This window comes from Manis javanica, chromosome 13 (genome assembly GCF_040802235.1).
Source record: "Manis javanica isolate MJ-LG chromosome 13, MJ_LKY, whole genome shotgun sequence".
NCBI classification, from domain to species: Eukaryota; Metazoa; Chordata; class Mammalia; order Pholidota; family Manidae; genus Manis; species Manis javanica.
Window position 1 is genome coordinate 100,227,771 of NC_133168.1, and position 15,266 is coordinate 100,243,036.

The following is a 15,266-nucleotide window of genomic DNA, read 5'->3' on the forward strand; positions in this document are numbered from 1 at the left end:
ATGGCACACCCGGAGCGGGCACCCCTTCCCCCAGATTCTGCAGTTCCTGCACCTCCTCACCCGCGGGGATCTCTCCTCCCGCACCGCACCGCACGCGGCCTCCCCGACCGGCCCGCCAGCTCCCTCCATTCCCTCCAGGTGCCGGTGTTCCTTCGTCCCATCCTCCCACTGACACCAACATGGGGGACCTTCACAGCCAGGAGCAGAAACACACCCAGGCACACGGGTGAAGGGGAAGAGCGAAGAGGTCATGTGGATGGTTCACATCATTTCTGCAGGAAGGTAAGTAAAAGCGCCAGGTGTCCCTGCAGCTTCTCCAGGAGGATGGCGGCCCCGGGGACTCCGCCTTACCTGCCGCGCTTCAATTCGTCACAAAGAAATGGCGTTCTCAGTTTACCTTTGGAATTGAGAGTAAGTCACTTAAAAGGCAAAAGGCCACCCCTTTAAGAAGGGCAAGGGGTCCCTGGCAGGGCAACAAAGGGTCACCTGCTGCCACTCCGCCTGGTGGGTGTCCCCCACCCTATGGTGACCTCTCTCCTGATGGACGCAGCTCGGGCATCGGCAAAGGGACTCATTAGTTGCTAGTTACCAGCTTCTCCTGAGACTGCCCGCTGGCTCAGCTGACATGGAGCTGGCCATTCCCGGGGGGGGGGCCACCCTGGGCACAGTGGGGGGTCCCCCACCCACTCAATGCCAGGAGCACCCCTACCTGTGATGACCAGGGATGCTCCCAGACACCTCCCAGTGTCCCCTGGGGGGCAGGGTTTCCCCCATGGGGAATGGCTGTGAAAGGATGAGGGTATTTTAAACACAACATTGTCACAATGTTACACATTTTTAAAATTCCTAAATATCCATAAACGTCCATTTATGGACATTGGGCTCATTTCCGTGGGTCTGCCTCCTATGTTCAGGAGTCACAGCTTTGGTGAGGTGGCCCCTTCGTCGTGAGTCACTTACCGCTCCTTTTGTGAGTTCCCAGGGGTTCCCAGGGGGGCGGTGATGCCGCCGCCACCGCACCAGCTGTGCTGCTTGTGCCCATTCCCTGCTACAGATGGGGAAACTGAGGCATGGCTGAGCTGTCAGGCAAAAACAAACGCTGCTCTCCTGAACTCCCTCGTTGTGTCCTTGCTCTGGGTCACCCCTGCCAGAGGTTGGCCTCTCTGTTCCTCAGCTTCTCCCACTGCCACCTGCTGATCGCTCCTGCGTCAGCCGGCCCCCTTGGCAGTGTGCCAGGCTGTGTGTGGGTGGAGGGCTTCCCCCAGGGTGTTTGGGGACCTGTGTCCCCTTCCCAGACGGAGGACACACATGTCCAGAGACCAATGGGCCTGGCCCTCCCATCTCAGGAGGTGGCCGCGCGCAGTGGTGTGAACGTCGGGCGTGTGTAACCTGCCCAGTGGCTTCCTTTGCTGGGGAACCTGACCAGCCGGCAGGGCTTTAAAATCCCGCCTCGTAGCGGCTGGTGCCAGGAAGCAGTTGCCTTTTCCAGCTCTGCAAGACTCAAATCTCTGAATTCTCTGATTTCTCTGATTTTCCTTTGCTGGCTGGCTAGTCCTTTCCTCAGTTCTTCTCATTCTTATACCATTTTGCCCAGAGCAGCCAGCACAGTGCTGCCAGTATTACAGGCACCCTTGCCCCACAGCCCTGCACAGCGCGGTCCCCCCTCCAGCCCTGCACAGCGCGGTCCCCCCTCCAGCCCTGCACAGCGCGGTCCCCCCTCCAGCCCTGCACAGCGCGGTCCCCCCTCCAGCCCTGCACAGCGCGGTCCCCCCCTCCAGCCCTGCACAGCGTGGTCCCCACCTTCTTGGCCTCCAACATCCGCCTCCACACCGCCTACCCGTTAAGCGAGTGTCAGGTGCTTCAGAGCCTAGGAACTCACTCCTGTGCTGGTGGAAGTGTGGACTGTGTGTCTCTGCCACAGACAGCAGTGGGCTCAGATCACTCCAGGTTCGAGTGCCCTCTTGCCAAAGTGCCTCAAACTCCCCCAAAGAGTCAAGTTTTCTTTAATGGAAAAGAATAAAGCCAAAAGAAACTGTGGGTTGAACATGAGGCAAGGACCCCCACCTCCCATGCCCCATGCATGCTCCCCCAACTGTGTCCGAGGGCATCCCCTTTGGGGGAACAGCGGGAAAAGGAATGGAGCCTGGGACCCTGGCAGCATCATGCAGAGGTCCACTCTGACCCTCGGGACCACTAGATGCTCTGCGGCGTGTGGACAGCACGGAGAAGCTGCTGGCGTGGGCAGCTGCCGTGCAGCCGCAGCTCTGTAGGACACCCAGCAGGTGGGAGGTGCCGGGCTGGCTCGTTCCCACACCCTGAGCTCTTTCTTCACCCTTGCGGCTCACCACCGGCTGACCCTGGTCTCCATTGCAGCTGACCTGTCAAGGGGTGAGGGAGGAGCTGAGGTTAAGGAAAAGGGTCCGCCCCGGATCACACCCAGCCCTGGCCCTCTGGGGAGAGGGGCAAGTGGACAGGAGACTGGCAGGCCCCTGCCCTGGGCCTTAGCAGCCATCCATGCCTAACAACCCCCTGAGTCAGGAGCCCAGGGCTCTGACTGTACCAGTGGAGAAACTGAGGCTCATGCAGGCAGAGCTGTGAAGACAAGCCTCTCTAGCTGAGACCCAGCCCAGGCCAGGGCGAGTGTGTTATCCACACTCTAGTGTGAACAGGGAGGGGGCCTTCACTTTAAGATGAAAGAATAATGAAAAGTATCGCATTCTACTGCGCTTGATGTCTGTATCAGGACCGGCTGTGATTTCTCAGAAATCGTCATTTCTCAGGAAAACCTCTAGCTAAAAATGAATCTCCAGCGAAATGATGTTTTGACAGCTGCTAAATGTAACCACACACGGAGATGACCCAAAATTACATTTTGGATTCATGTAAACACGTCTTATTTTCTATTCAGCCATTTTTGTACTTAGGAGTCAAAACTTTATTCCCACTCCCACGCTGGAGCAACTGTTTCATGGGGTCCCCCCTACAGCAAGCCCCGGAACAGCCCTGGGGTCTGGGGGGATGGGACACCTCCACTGGTACCACCATTGCCCATGTGACCAGTCTAGCCACCTCCCCACCAGTCCCCTGCCACTCCCACCAGAAAGGGGGATGTCTCCTTCATGCCCCAACCACAACAGGACCTTTGAGGCCACTGACTTCACGTCCTCCCTATTTCCCGTCTCCATTCCAGAAACCCACCATGCTCGGTCCTGCCTCAGGGACTTCGTATACGCTGTTCCACGTGCCTCACATGCTGTTCCCGCCAGGCCCCCTCTCATCATCCACAACTCACCCAAACATTGCTTCCACAGAAAGCCTCTCCACAACCATGCTGTCTCCACCCCGAAATCTGTCACCTCACCTGGTTCATTTCCTTCAGGAAAGCCACCTGAAATCAATTTAGTCATTCATTTGTTTAGCACTATTCTCCTCCACCAGGCAGTAGGTGCCTGCCTGTGTGTATAGTAGGTGCTTAATAAATACCTGAGGCATGATCAAAGGAAGGTAAAAGAAGGGACAGGAGCCCCATAGCGTACCCCCTGGATGGGCACAGGGCCATGAGGGTGCCATCCCAAAGCAGGACACCGCTCCCCCCGTCCGGCAACAGGGGCAGGGGTGGCCCAGATCCCAGATGGGGCCTGAGATGGGGGAGGGGCTCCAGCCCCCCTCTTCTAAAGACTCCCAACTTTTCCCAATGCCCAGCCTTCCTGTGAGGGTGCCCACACACGCCCCCACCGTGTCCCCTGCCCCCGGCCCCCCACCTCACTGCCCCACTCCATGGGGTCAGGGTCGGAACGGTCTTCTCCTGGACCTGAAGCCTTGCTGGGAGTGAGGCAACCTGGGGGAGGCGCGGGAGTTGTGGGGGCAGAGGCCGGCCCCCTGCAGGGGTGGGGGTGAGGGTGGGGAGGCATCTGCCATGGGCAAGAGGGTGCAGAGCAGGTGGGAAGCACAGCAGGTGCATGAGATGCATGGCAGGTGAGGGACTCCCTGGGTGGCTGGCGCTAAGTCCGCAGCAGCTGGCCCACCTTCCAGAAAAGCCCGTGCAGAGGCGGGGTGACGGTGAAGATGGGTGGACTGTGGCAGCAGTGGGCCGGCAGCTGGGCCAGAGAGGGTGTTGGAGGTCAGCGCCCGGCTCGGCTCACCCAGCCCCTGCCTACTGGGGCTCAGCACCCTGCCCCAGGGCAGCCCCCCTGTGTGAAGACATCCTGCAGCAGGTGGTCCAGGCTGGGCTGCTCGGCCGGGCTGGGCGCCAGCAGGCGGGCAATGAGGTGGCTGCGTTGGGGGACAGGTGGGTGGGCTCAGGGTAGCAGCATCACGGATGTTCCAGTGCATCTCTGATACAGGTGCCGCCACGAAGGGAGGGGCGCCAGTCAGCACCATGTACCTGGGCCGGGACAGGTGGGACAGGAACCCGGGTGCCTGCTTGATTCTGTTCTGGGCTTGCAGGGTTGGCATGCGCCTGCCTGAGCACACCTGGCCACACGTCCCCACAATCCCCGGCCCCATACAGGCTTCACGTCCACTTTCTTACCCCTGCCCCACATCTGGCTGCACCTGCATGTCTTTCCGACTCTGCTTCATGTATGCTCGCGCCTCTTCCACTCCTGCGAACACCTCACGCCTCCACAGTGTCCTGGTCTGCCTGCACACCTCCACCGTCCACCCCTCTCTGCGCACTCAGACCTGTCCTCAAGCATACGTTCCCCCCATGCCCTCTTCACACCTGCACACTGAGATGGTGGCAGGTGCATTGCCCACACGGGCACACCCCTGTCCATGTCTGTTCTATGCATGCCCGCACCAGCCACCCCCCACTTAAGTTCCTCGGACATACATACACCTGGCCCTACCTGCCTGGGCCGCTCCCACTGCCCATATCTGGCCCCACCTGTGCTCTCCTGCCCGCTTTCCCCAGGCCCGGGCTTCGTGGAGACCCGCTCACGCGGTGCAGCCCGGAGCCCAGACACCTGCCTGGCAGGTGCCTGTTCCGGGAGACAACCTTGGGGGCCTCAGGAAGCTTGGGGTCCCACAGAGCACTCTGGGGGAGGGTAGGGGGCTGCTCAGGAAGTCTGGGGCCCGCATGCCAGACCAGGCCCACCCAGAGACTGCTCAGAGCCTCCCATTCACCTGTGGCAGTGGCCCCCCAGCCCCACCCTGGCGGCCAGCCCCAGGTCCCCGATCTTGACTTCCATGTTTTTGTTCAGGAAGAAGTTACCTGGTGGGAGGACAGGAGGGCACTGAGTGTGAGGGCGGAGCTGTGCCCCATCTCCCACCGCCCTCCGCTCGCATTCCCGGCGCCCACTGAGCTTCAGGTCCCCATGCACAATCTGCTGCTGGTGGAGGTGACCCAGGCCGCAGACCAGGCCCCGCAGGTAGTAGCCCACTTCTGGCTCCGTCACGTCTACCATGCCCCCAGCACGTGCGCCAAGGACTGCAGGTGACCGGCAGGTGGCAGCCCTGGCACCAGGACACCCATGTAGGCTCCACAGGCTCAGGGAAGCCAAGGGAACCCCCGTGGCCATAGGTAAGTTGGAGAAGGACCAGGTGACCAGAAACGAAGGAGGTAGGCATGTGTCAGGCACAGGGGAGCTCAGGTGTGTAGAGGATGACCACAGACAGACGCGGCAGCTACATGGGCGATGCGGACTCCCCCCTGCCCCACCTGGCGGCTGCAAAACTCCACCACCACGTACACGTGGTCTGCAAAGAGTCCGTGGAAGGCCACGATGTTACGGTGTCGCAGGCGGCTGTGCAGGGCGATCTCGCGCTCCACCTGCGGGCAGGGCCCCAAGTACAGCCTCTGCAGAGTTCATGCCGGCAGCATACATCGTCACCCTGCGGAGAGCCCGGACATCCCTGGGTATCCCGTGGGGGCTGCCAGCAGGGTCGTACCTTCTTGCGGGGACGCAGAGGGGCCGCCCCGTTTTCTCCACGAGGCACCACCTTCAGGGCAAACCGCGCTGGTGGGCTGTTGGTCAGCTTGTAGCAGCGGCTGAAGGCTGTGCACAGGTGGGCAGACAGGTGGCCTGGCTTCTTCACACACACACAGACAGCTCACAGCCTCACACCAGAGTACACAACGCAAAGCAACACCCAAAGACCCAGGCACACGTACACCTAAGACATATCCACCCCTGACGCCCTCAGCCCAGAGCCCGCAGCGTAGCGCTTGGAGGCTGCACAAAACAGCACCCCGGGTCACAGAAGGCGCGGAGATGGGCAAAGAATCCGGACACACGCAGCCCAGCGGGGTCCACACAAAGGCACAACCCTGGTAGCACTGGGGCACATACCCACAGCCTGGATGCGCAACCCGCCGGCACCGCACAGCGCACCCAGTACCGTTCCCGCCACGCAGCGCACACCGCGCAACGGCCCACCGCAGGCCCAGGCGCCCAGCCCACGCGAGCCTGGAGCCCAGACCCGGCGGACACACCGCGCGCGCAGAAACAAAAGCCGCGGGGCGCGCCGCTGAACAAGCCGGACCGCACGTGGGCTCAGCCCCGCGCGCGCCCCGCGCCTCCTGGCCCGGCCGCCTGGCCGCCGACCGGCGATCAGCTTCCCGCGCCTGTAGACGCGTCCCGAGCCCGGTTCGTGCAAAGAGGCGGAGACGGGCGGGCGGCAACTGTGCCTCCGCCGCGGCCCGGACTCCACCCCACGGGGGGCCGCCCGGGTGCAGCGCGCGGGCGCGGGCGCAGCCCCCGGCCGGACCCCCGCGCAACACCGCGGCTCTGGGGGCCGCGCGCCGCCGGGGGGCGCGTCGAACGACGCTGGGGCGGGGCCGCGGCGGGAGGGGCGTGCGGGGCCGCCGGGCTGGCGGGGGTTCCAGGGACAGGGGCGGCGCTCGCGTCCCGCGCGCCCTGCGTTCGCCCTTCCAGTCCCTGCGTCTGACGCCTAGAGGGAACCTCAGCGCAGGGGGAACCTGTGCGCAGGGAACGGAGGCGGGCGGGATGGCCTCGTTCTCGGGGAGGCCCCCAGGGGCGCTTGGCAGACAGGGCCCTCCGCAGAGTGAGGCCGGCTGCGCTGACCGGAGGCCGTGCGTTCTCCAGGCAGGCAGGTCCCCGAGGCCCACGTGGCAGAAAATTGCCCCACGTCCTCGCCGCTGTGGCTGGTGGGAAGGAGAGGTCTGGGGCAGGGACCCAGACGGGGCACGGCTGAAGGTTGGGGGTGTCGGGGGTGTTCTATGTGCGGGACACTCCGCAGCGAGGATGGATAGGACTGGAGGACCGACTGGGGGCACTCAGAGCTTGTGACACAGGCCTGGCAGAGGAGAGCCTGGCGGGTGGGGCGGCCCCGCTGGGACCTGTCCAGGCAGGCGTCTCTGAGCCACGCGCCAGGCTCGGGTCCGAGCCCTCGCCTAGCGTTCTCTCGGTCTACCCGCACACCAGTCCTGGGGCGCAGGAACTGGCCCGGTCCCCATTTTCCAGCCGGGCACATTGAAGCCCACGGAGGTCAAGTCGCTTACTAGCCAGGAAGTGAGAGTCGACTCCAGGCAGCTGCCTCTGGACGCTGCCGTGGTAACCCCCAAATGTCATGTGATGCCGAGGCTGGGGAGGGGTCAGCAGGGGTCCCTGGGGCTGGAATCAGGCCGGTCCATGACACCAGAGACAGGAAACACCTTCAGAGTCGTCACATGTCCATCTGGTGTGTCAAACGGGGGCAACCGGGTTTGGGGGGACCCTGGTGCCTACATCAGAGCAAGACTCAGGCACCTTTGTGGGGAGCCAGCCTCTGATTCCAGGCCAGCTGGCTACGGCCCAGGAGCCCAAGTCCCCTGCTGAGAACCAGGTGCCACATGACAGAAGGTGGGCAGCTGGGGGTGCCGGGGATCTGAGCCGTCGTGTACCGGTCCCCCTGGAGTCTACGGGCTCCTTAGTAGCACACCTCCCACAGGGAACCACCCAGACCTAACCAAGCGCCAGGGTCAAGGAGGCTTCCGGAGGCAAGTGCAATTAAGCCAGGCCCCTTCCACTGCCCTGAGACAGGTGCTATTGTTAATGCCACATTACAGACGGGGAGGCCAGCCTCAGGAAGGTGCCAGGAAGCCCAGGACGGTTGGGCTGCAAGTGACTCAAGTCCCACCTACATCCGAGGCAGCGAGGAGTCAGGAGTCCCTGCTCCCCCATGACACGCTCAAGACTTTGTGCCCCGAGGGACTTAGCACTGTGGGCAGGGACAGGCTACTGGGCCCACTGAACCCTCAGAAGCGTCCTGAAGGGAAAGAAATCCCAAGCTCCTTGCCAGGTGCCCCACAGCCTGCCTGCCAGCTGTGCCCTCCACACAGAGAAAGCTCTCCCCGTCCCCAGCCGTCCGCTGCATTTTCCTGGCTGAGCCTCCACCACGGGCTGGGAGAACTTCGGTTTCCAGTCTGCACACCCCCCTAGCAGGCTTCCCCCCAACCAACAGCACCCTAGAATGAAAATCGAATGAAAAAAATACAATAATTTTATCTGTTAAAACAGAGACATCCATGGCAGCATGAATCACACCAGCCAAAAGGTGGAAGCAACTCATTCGTGTGCATTGGTGATGAACAGATAAAATGTGTCCATCTGCACACACAGGGATAGTATCCAGCCTTAAAAGGGAAGGACATGCTCACACCTGCTACGCTGTGGTTGGGCTCAGCGAAATCCCGTCTGATCCCCCTCCCAGGAGGTCCCCAGAGGAGCCACATCCACAGAGACAGAAAGTGGATGGTGGGGCCGGGGGCTGGGGGAGGGGGTGGGGGTTAGTGTTGCATGGGGACATAGCTTCCGTTTGGGAGGACAGAAAGTTCTGGAGAGGGAGGTTGGGCACGGCTGACGACACGTGACTGTGCGTGACACCCCCCCTGCTGTGCACTCAGAAATGGTTACGATGGTGAATTTTACACTATGTGTATTTTGCCAAGATTAAAAAAAATGGAAAACATATTAGATTCAGCCCTCCCCAAAAATTACAGCCTTGTGGGGGGTTATCAATATCCTCATTTTACAGATGGGGATACTGAGGCATTTTGCAAAGATTGCAAAGAAGCGAGGTGGTGTTGGGCTCAGCGGGGCTGCCTGAGCCTCCTATGCTGACCCCCGCAGGGTTCCCTAGGCAGAGGCGGTCATGGGCCGGCACCCCTGCCTGGCCACCCCCACCTCCACCCCCATGCTTCTGGCCACAAACTTGCCTTCCCTCCAGTCTGTTCTTGTGCTGACCTGAGAGGCGGCTGCTGAGACAGTGAGGGGCAGACAGAGTCCAGGGGGCCTCCCTGGGGTCGGCAGTGGTGCGGTCCCTTCCTTCCAGAAAGTGCCACAGTGGGAGCATGTGGGCAGACGTGACAGCCAGCTCTGGGTCCCTCTCTGGCCCACAGGCTTGAAATGCTGCAGACACCGCACGCCTATAACTCCTGGGCATCTGCCAACCTGATGCGCCCCTGGGGACGGGGACCCTGGAGTGGAGCAGGTGGGAGGGGACCCTGCCACCACGGTTCAGAAGCCCCGTGACTGCAGCGGCGTGCTGCCTGGGGACCAGCCCAGGGTTGGTGTGCGGGGCTCTGGAGTTGGCTTCCACCTTCCACCCCCACCCTTGGGACCAAACTTTGTCCGTGATGCTCCCGCTCTCAGCACCAGCGTCAGCTCCTTCCAGAAGTACCATCCGTCCTCTCATCCTCCGTGATGCCTCTCTGCAGGCGTTTTCCCCACCTTTAGGCCAACTCTTTTCTGTTCTCCTTTGAGGCTCCTCTTCCTTCTCCTGATGCCCAGGGCTCAGTTCTGAGGCCCTGTCCCCTTTTCTCCCTTCCTCCCGCTCACAGTGTCCAGGCCAGTAAAAGACTGTTCTCCTGGGCAGCTTCCCTGTCCTGAAAGCAGAGCCTGAAGCAAGGGTTTAGTGCAGCAAGAGGCTTGGCAGAGCAAGAGTGAGGGGCTGGGGAGAACAAGGCAGGGCATGACCTGGTAACCACTGTGGGCCCCTGAGGAACTGGGTAGAAGATTCCTCAGAAATGCCTGACCAAGGGGAGGATGAGGGGGGCATCAAGCCCCTGGCATCTGCCCCTCATTGGCCAGGGCCTCTGCAAGGAACATTATCTTGCACATCCAGCTTGGAAAGCGTTCTGCAAGTGATCCACACCGCAGCTGGGAGAGCGATGGAGTGAAAAGGTGAGACAGGAGGGGCATGTGGGTGGGGGGCTCTGAGGGGCCTTATGCACCCTCCCCCCAGAGCACAGTCTCACCTGGGTTCAGCCACTGCAAACTGTCCCCTTTGACCTGTGGTACTAGAACTCCAGGACAGCCAGAGTGGGGTGTGGCCAGGGCCAGGGAGGGGCATCCCGAGTAAGTCTGGGGGACATTCCCTTCAAGATGACTGGCGGGGGATCTGGACAGGGAGACGGAGCTGAAGACATAGGCCCCGACGTGGTGCTCAGGACCAGCCAAGACCCAGGATCAGGAACATCAAGGGCAGTTCTGGCAGGTGGGGTGGGGCAGATTGTTTGGGTCCTTGGGGGCTCCCGGAATCAAGGGGTGGCTGGGAGCTGGACTCGGTGGATTCTCTGAGGCCCCAGGGTGGAAAGTTCAATGTCCTCCTGTCAGCAAGACACCTTCCAAAATCAAATCAGATCACATCCAAACAAAGGCCCACTGGTGCACCCCCATGGTTCCCCCAGCTGCCCACCCACTCACCTCAGCCCAGCCACCCTGACCTCTCTGGCCAAGAAACCCCATACCAAGCTTATCCCAACCTCAGGGCCTTTGCACATGCCATTTTCTCTGCCTGCGGTGCTCCCCACCCCTGAGCATTCACCTGGCCACTCCACTAATCTCCTAGGACCTGGGCGAGGGCCACCCCTTACCCAGAAGGCCACCATACCCTGAGAGTCCCTCTGGGGTACCCTCACCACCTGAAATTATGCCATTTCTCTGTAGGTTGGCTGGCGTCTGCCCCACCAGACTGGGAGCCATTTCCCCATAGGTGCCAACCTGCCTGGTGGCCCTGGGCAAGTCCAAACCCTCCCCAAGCTGTGCCGGACCCTGCCTGCAGGGTGGGTGTCCTCAGGGTCCCAAGTGGGTGCAGCTCCTGCAGGTGGACACCTTCCCTGGCACCCCCTCTCCTGCTGGCTGCCCCCTCAGCCTCTATTCAAGGACATTGATTGACTCTGGCTGCGTACCAGGCTATGTGGGCATCAGAAACAGCCAGATTTTTGCAGGGATAGCCTATATTTCATCTGCTTGCATCTTTTTACCTTAACGAGAGAAACAGCTCAATGCCACGTGGGATCCTGGAACAGAAAAAGAAAACTAATTCAACAAAAATGGTGAAATCCAAACAAATAAAATTTGGAGTTTAGCCAATAGCAGTAGGACTACTCATATTATTAATTAGTAATAGCAATATACCAATATCAATTCCTTAGTTGTGACAAATAGTATGTGTTTCCTAAGGCTGTTGTAACAAATTACCACCACCTTGGTTGCTTCAAAAAACACACATTCATCACCTCACGTTCTGGGGTCAGACGTCCTAAATCCAGGCGGGCAGGGCCAGCTCCTCCAGGGGCCCCGGGAGAACCGTGTCCCCCTCTTCCAGCTTCTAGAGGCCCCGGGGCCTTGGCTCGGGGCCCCTTCCTCCGTCTGCACGGCCAGTAGGGCCGCGCCTTCTCATCTGTCTGACCCTGACCTCCTGCCCCCCCATAGGGACCCTCGTGAGGACCCTGGGCCCGGGACCCCAGGGCCACCCCTGTCTCAGGGGCCTTGACTAATCTCCTCTGCAGGGTCCCTCTGCCACGTGAGCAGACACGTCTTCAGGTCCTGGGGCTGGGACAGGGATGTCCCTGGAGGGAGCATTGTAGTACTAATGACAAAACATAGGAACTCAGTAATATCTTTGCAACTTTCTGTAAATTTAAAATTATTCCAAAGTAACATTTTCCTTAAAAAATAAAAAACAAAAAATTAAGAGCTTATTAAAAGAAATTCAAATAAAACATACAAGGCAGTCAAAGTCACCCATAGCATCCACCCCACAATCACTGGGGCCTCACTCCTGGGGGTTCATTCTCCCAATGTCCTGTCTGCACTGTTTTCTTCTACATAAAGGGCATCGTTCCATAACTTTTCTCATCTTTTCATCTAGCAGCAGACCTCAGATGACGTGCCATCTCTGAATAAACTTTCCCGGCCCCCGGGCTGTGTGAGGCGAAGCCCCTGCCCATCTGTGGCCTCCCAGCCGACCCCCTTCATCACCCCACTCTGTCTGCAGAGGCCTTCTGCTGGGTCTGGTTCTCACCATACTCTCCCGGCCACCTGGCCTTTGCACATGCTGATTCCGCTGCTGGGAACACCCTCTCCTTCACGGCCCCTTTCTCCTGGTGCCCCTGCCCAGGCCCTCTCTTTGAGCAAGTGTCCCCAGCTCCTGCCTCAGAAGGAGCTCAGGACACCCTCTGAGACGTGGGTGTGGGGTTGGCCCGGGACCTCCACATCTTGCCATCTGTGACTTTGGCCCTCTGCAGGTCCCCACCCATAAAGTGGGGGTGAGGATTCCTCTCACAGGGGGCTGTCCTATATATCAGATATGGGAGCTCCGAGACAACAGCCACTGCAAGCAGGGTAAGCACTCCATCCCTGGTCAGTGGCACGGCCTGTGGGCGACGAGGGTGACAGAAAGACCAGATGTCCATTGGGGAGACCCCTTGGTAGGAAGTCACAGGGTACTCCAAATTGCTTCAGTGGCATCCCTGGGACTCCATCCTTCTGTGGGTGCCTCCCTGGGGTGGCTCTCCCAGGTGGCAGAGGGCCCCCACAACCCCAGCTAATGTGCCACCCTGGCCATGAGAGGTCTTGGTCCCTGCCCCCCCGCTCATGCCCATGCACTGCTGGGCAGCTCCACGGACCAGGCACCTCCTACCCAGTCTACCCAGGGGGCTCATGTGTCCTAGGGATCACGTGGTTGGGCCCACAAGCAGTTACTGGATGGTGGGGCACAGAGAGGCCACAGGATCTGCTCGTGGGCATTTCCCAGGCCCCAGGGTTGTGAGGTCACAGAGGGAGCAGGAGCCCACCTGACCCACATCTGCTGGGACCCGTGTCCACTTGGCCTGATCTGCCCTTCGGTGGGGGTCCAGGCTGGAGCTCAGGGCAGGGGGTCCCCGCTGACCCCTGTGCCAAGCACAAGGCTGAGGGAGGCCGAGATGCCCCTGCACCTGGAGCCTCTGAACCTCCCAACCTCCGCCCCCCCACACCTGCACCAGGTGTTGTGAGCTGAGTCCAGCCGAGTTACGGCCTGAGGACAGTGACAGAGCTGCAGACTGAGGGGAAGCAATGCTGGGGGTGGGCAGGGTGGGCAGGGACTCCACGTCTTCACCCCATCCCACCTGGCAACCCCACAAGCACTAGGGCCCCCGTGCAGGGCTTGGTGCCTTCTGTATACCCTCTTTGCAGGATGCAGCGGTCCCTGTACACACTCTGAGGGATACAGTGCCTGCTGCATGCACACCTTGCAGGGTACCTGCCTGCTGCATGCACTCTTTGCAGGATACCTGCCTGCTGTATGCACACCTTGCATGGCACTGTGGATGGGGACTAAGGAATGAGGCACATCGGAGGGAGGCTTGGCAGTGCCCTTGGTGGAGCCCTGAGGCCAAGCCTGATCTATGTCTGATGTCCTGCAGGCTCCAGGTCCATAGCTTGGTGCACAGTGGGTGCCCAGCAGAGGATGCCTGCACTTGGGATATGCCAGCCCCTCCTGCAGACTCCACTCCCAAGCAGCCCAGCTGGGGGCCACCCACTGCTGCTCCCCTCCACCTACACCCCACACAGCTCCCACCCCAGGACGCTGACACTGCCTCCCCCCACTGCTCTCCTGGCCCCTGCTCCTGCCCCCGTGGCAGCCTAGGGCGTCTTTCCCAAAACTAGAGCACCCTCTCTCAGCCCCCAGCCCCTCTCTGACCTCAGCTCTGCCCCCAGCCCAGGCCACTTGCTCCACCAGCGCCAGCCTCCTGACTGTCCCTTGGCCTTTGCACATGCCGTTCCCTCTAGCTGAGCTGCCCTCTCCCCACCTCCTCACCGAGGGCCTTGCCGACCCCCCCACCTGCCCCATCTGCAGTGGGCCTGGGCTACTTACTCCCAACATCCTGATAGGAAGGTGGGACTGTCCACTCCCAAAGGCTGACTCTCTGGCTCACCTGTTCACAGCTGCTCTGGCACATGGTGGGTGCTTGATAAATGCCAGAGGAATGAGTGGCACTGGGTGGCCCTGCTCTGAGCTGCTCCAGGCTGAAGGGCAGACAGCTGCGCTGGCAAAGCCTTCCCTGCGGTCCAGGCTAGACACCCCGTGGTGGGCTCTGGGAGGAGCAGGGGGCACTCGGGCCAAGCCTGGTCAAGCCTCGGGGCAGAGGGGCAGTCCACCCACTGCCCCCTTAGCGCCCCCATCTCCTTAACCCACCAACGCAGAATCATGGGCGATAGAAAGGAGCAGGGGAGGAGGCGAGCAGAGGGTGCCCGCTGCACCCTTGCGTGGTGGAGGCGGAGGGGGGTGCAGAGGGGAAAGGGTAGGGGGAGTCTAGGGCCAACCCGGCTCTTGCCAAGACACGCAAGCAGCTGGGGTCCAGCTGGAAGCAGGGGGTCTCCGCGGTGGAGACCCCTACGACCCCGTTGCCGGGATGGGGAGACTGAGGTCGGAGGGGAGGGGACCACAGGCGCACGGGAGGGAGACTTTCTGGACCCGGGTCTGCCCCACAGCCACAGTTCCTAGTCCGGGGCGGGCGTGGAGGCGGGAGGCGGGGTGGGGCGCGCCCTCTGGTGACAGCAGCTCCCGGGAATGCGCCAGGCCGGGCCGGGAGGGGGTTCTCCGCCCCCCACGCCCGGCCCCTGGGGCTGAGCTTCCCGCGGTGCGCTGGGGCCCTGCGCTGGGGGTGGCCGGGAGTCCTGGGATCCGAACTCAGGCGCGCCAGTTCCTGAGTGGGGCGTCTTTGAGGGAGGGGGAGGGGGAGGGGCTGGGGAGGGGATTAGTGACCGGGAAAGGGGGCCCTCGAGGGGACGCGATCTGGGCACCGGTGGGGAGGGGGCAGCGCCCCAGACTCCGGGAACCCGGGCAGGGCCACCCCACTTGGCGCACATTCCCGGGCCCTGAGCGCGGCGCCCGGAATAGCAGCCCCGGGAGGGGGCAGCGGCGTTCAGTTCCCGCGCGGCTCCCCAGACCCGGGCTTCCCAAGGTCACCGAGACACGGGCGCTCGGACGCCAGGCGGCGGGCCCCCCGCCCCGGGCCCGTGCGAGGCAGTCCCCTGCTGCAGATCATTGCCCAA

General features: G+C 61.6%; 1 protein-coding gene and 1 long non-coding RNA gene across 4 annotated transcripts; both read right to left on the reverse strand.

Moving 5' to 3' along the window:
- Positions 1 to 956: 956 nt before the first annotated feature.
- PLK5 (polo like kinase 5 (inactive)) lies at positions 957 to 7,535 on the reverse strand. The gene is given in 14 exon segments (XM_073219525.1): positions 957 to 1,048; positions 2,183 to 2,378; positions 3,762 to 3,838; positions 3,974 to 4,097; positions 4,158 to 4,270; positions 4,273 to 4,308; positions 4,311 to 4,384; positions 4,943 to 5,038; positions 5,128 to 5,215; positions 5,303 to 5,401; positions 5,614 to 5,773; positions 5,893 to 5,999; positions 6,549 to 6,894; positions 7,386 to 7,535. Coding segments are annotated over 14 exon segments (1,758 nt in total).
- A 1,328-nt stretch (positions 7,536 to 8,863) lies between these two features.
- LOC108392071 (uncharacterized) lies at positions 8,864 to 15,110 on the reverse strand. 3 transcript variants are annotated; one of them, XR_012124596.1, is made up of 4 exons: positions 14,147 to 15,110; positions 11,465 to 12,604; positions 10,202 to 11,245; positions 8,864 to 10,103 (listed from the first exon to the last, which is right to left on the reverse strand). It is a non-coding gene; the product is annotated as an uncharacterized lncRNA (long non-coding RNA). The 3 variants fall into 3 exon arrangements; XR_012124597.1 differs by lacking the exon at positions 11,465 to 12,604 and having other exon boundaries at positions 10,202 to 10,567; positions 11,210 to 11,245; positions 14,147 to 14,927; XR_005061341.2 differs by lacking the exon at positions 11,465 to 12,604.
- Positions 15,111 to 15,266: the final 156 nt, after the last annotated feature.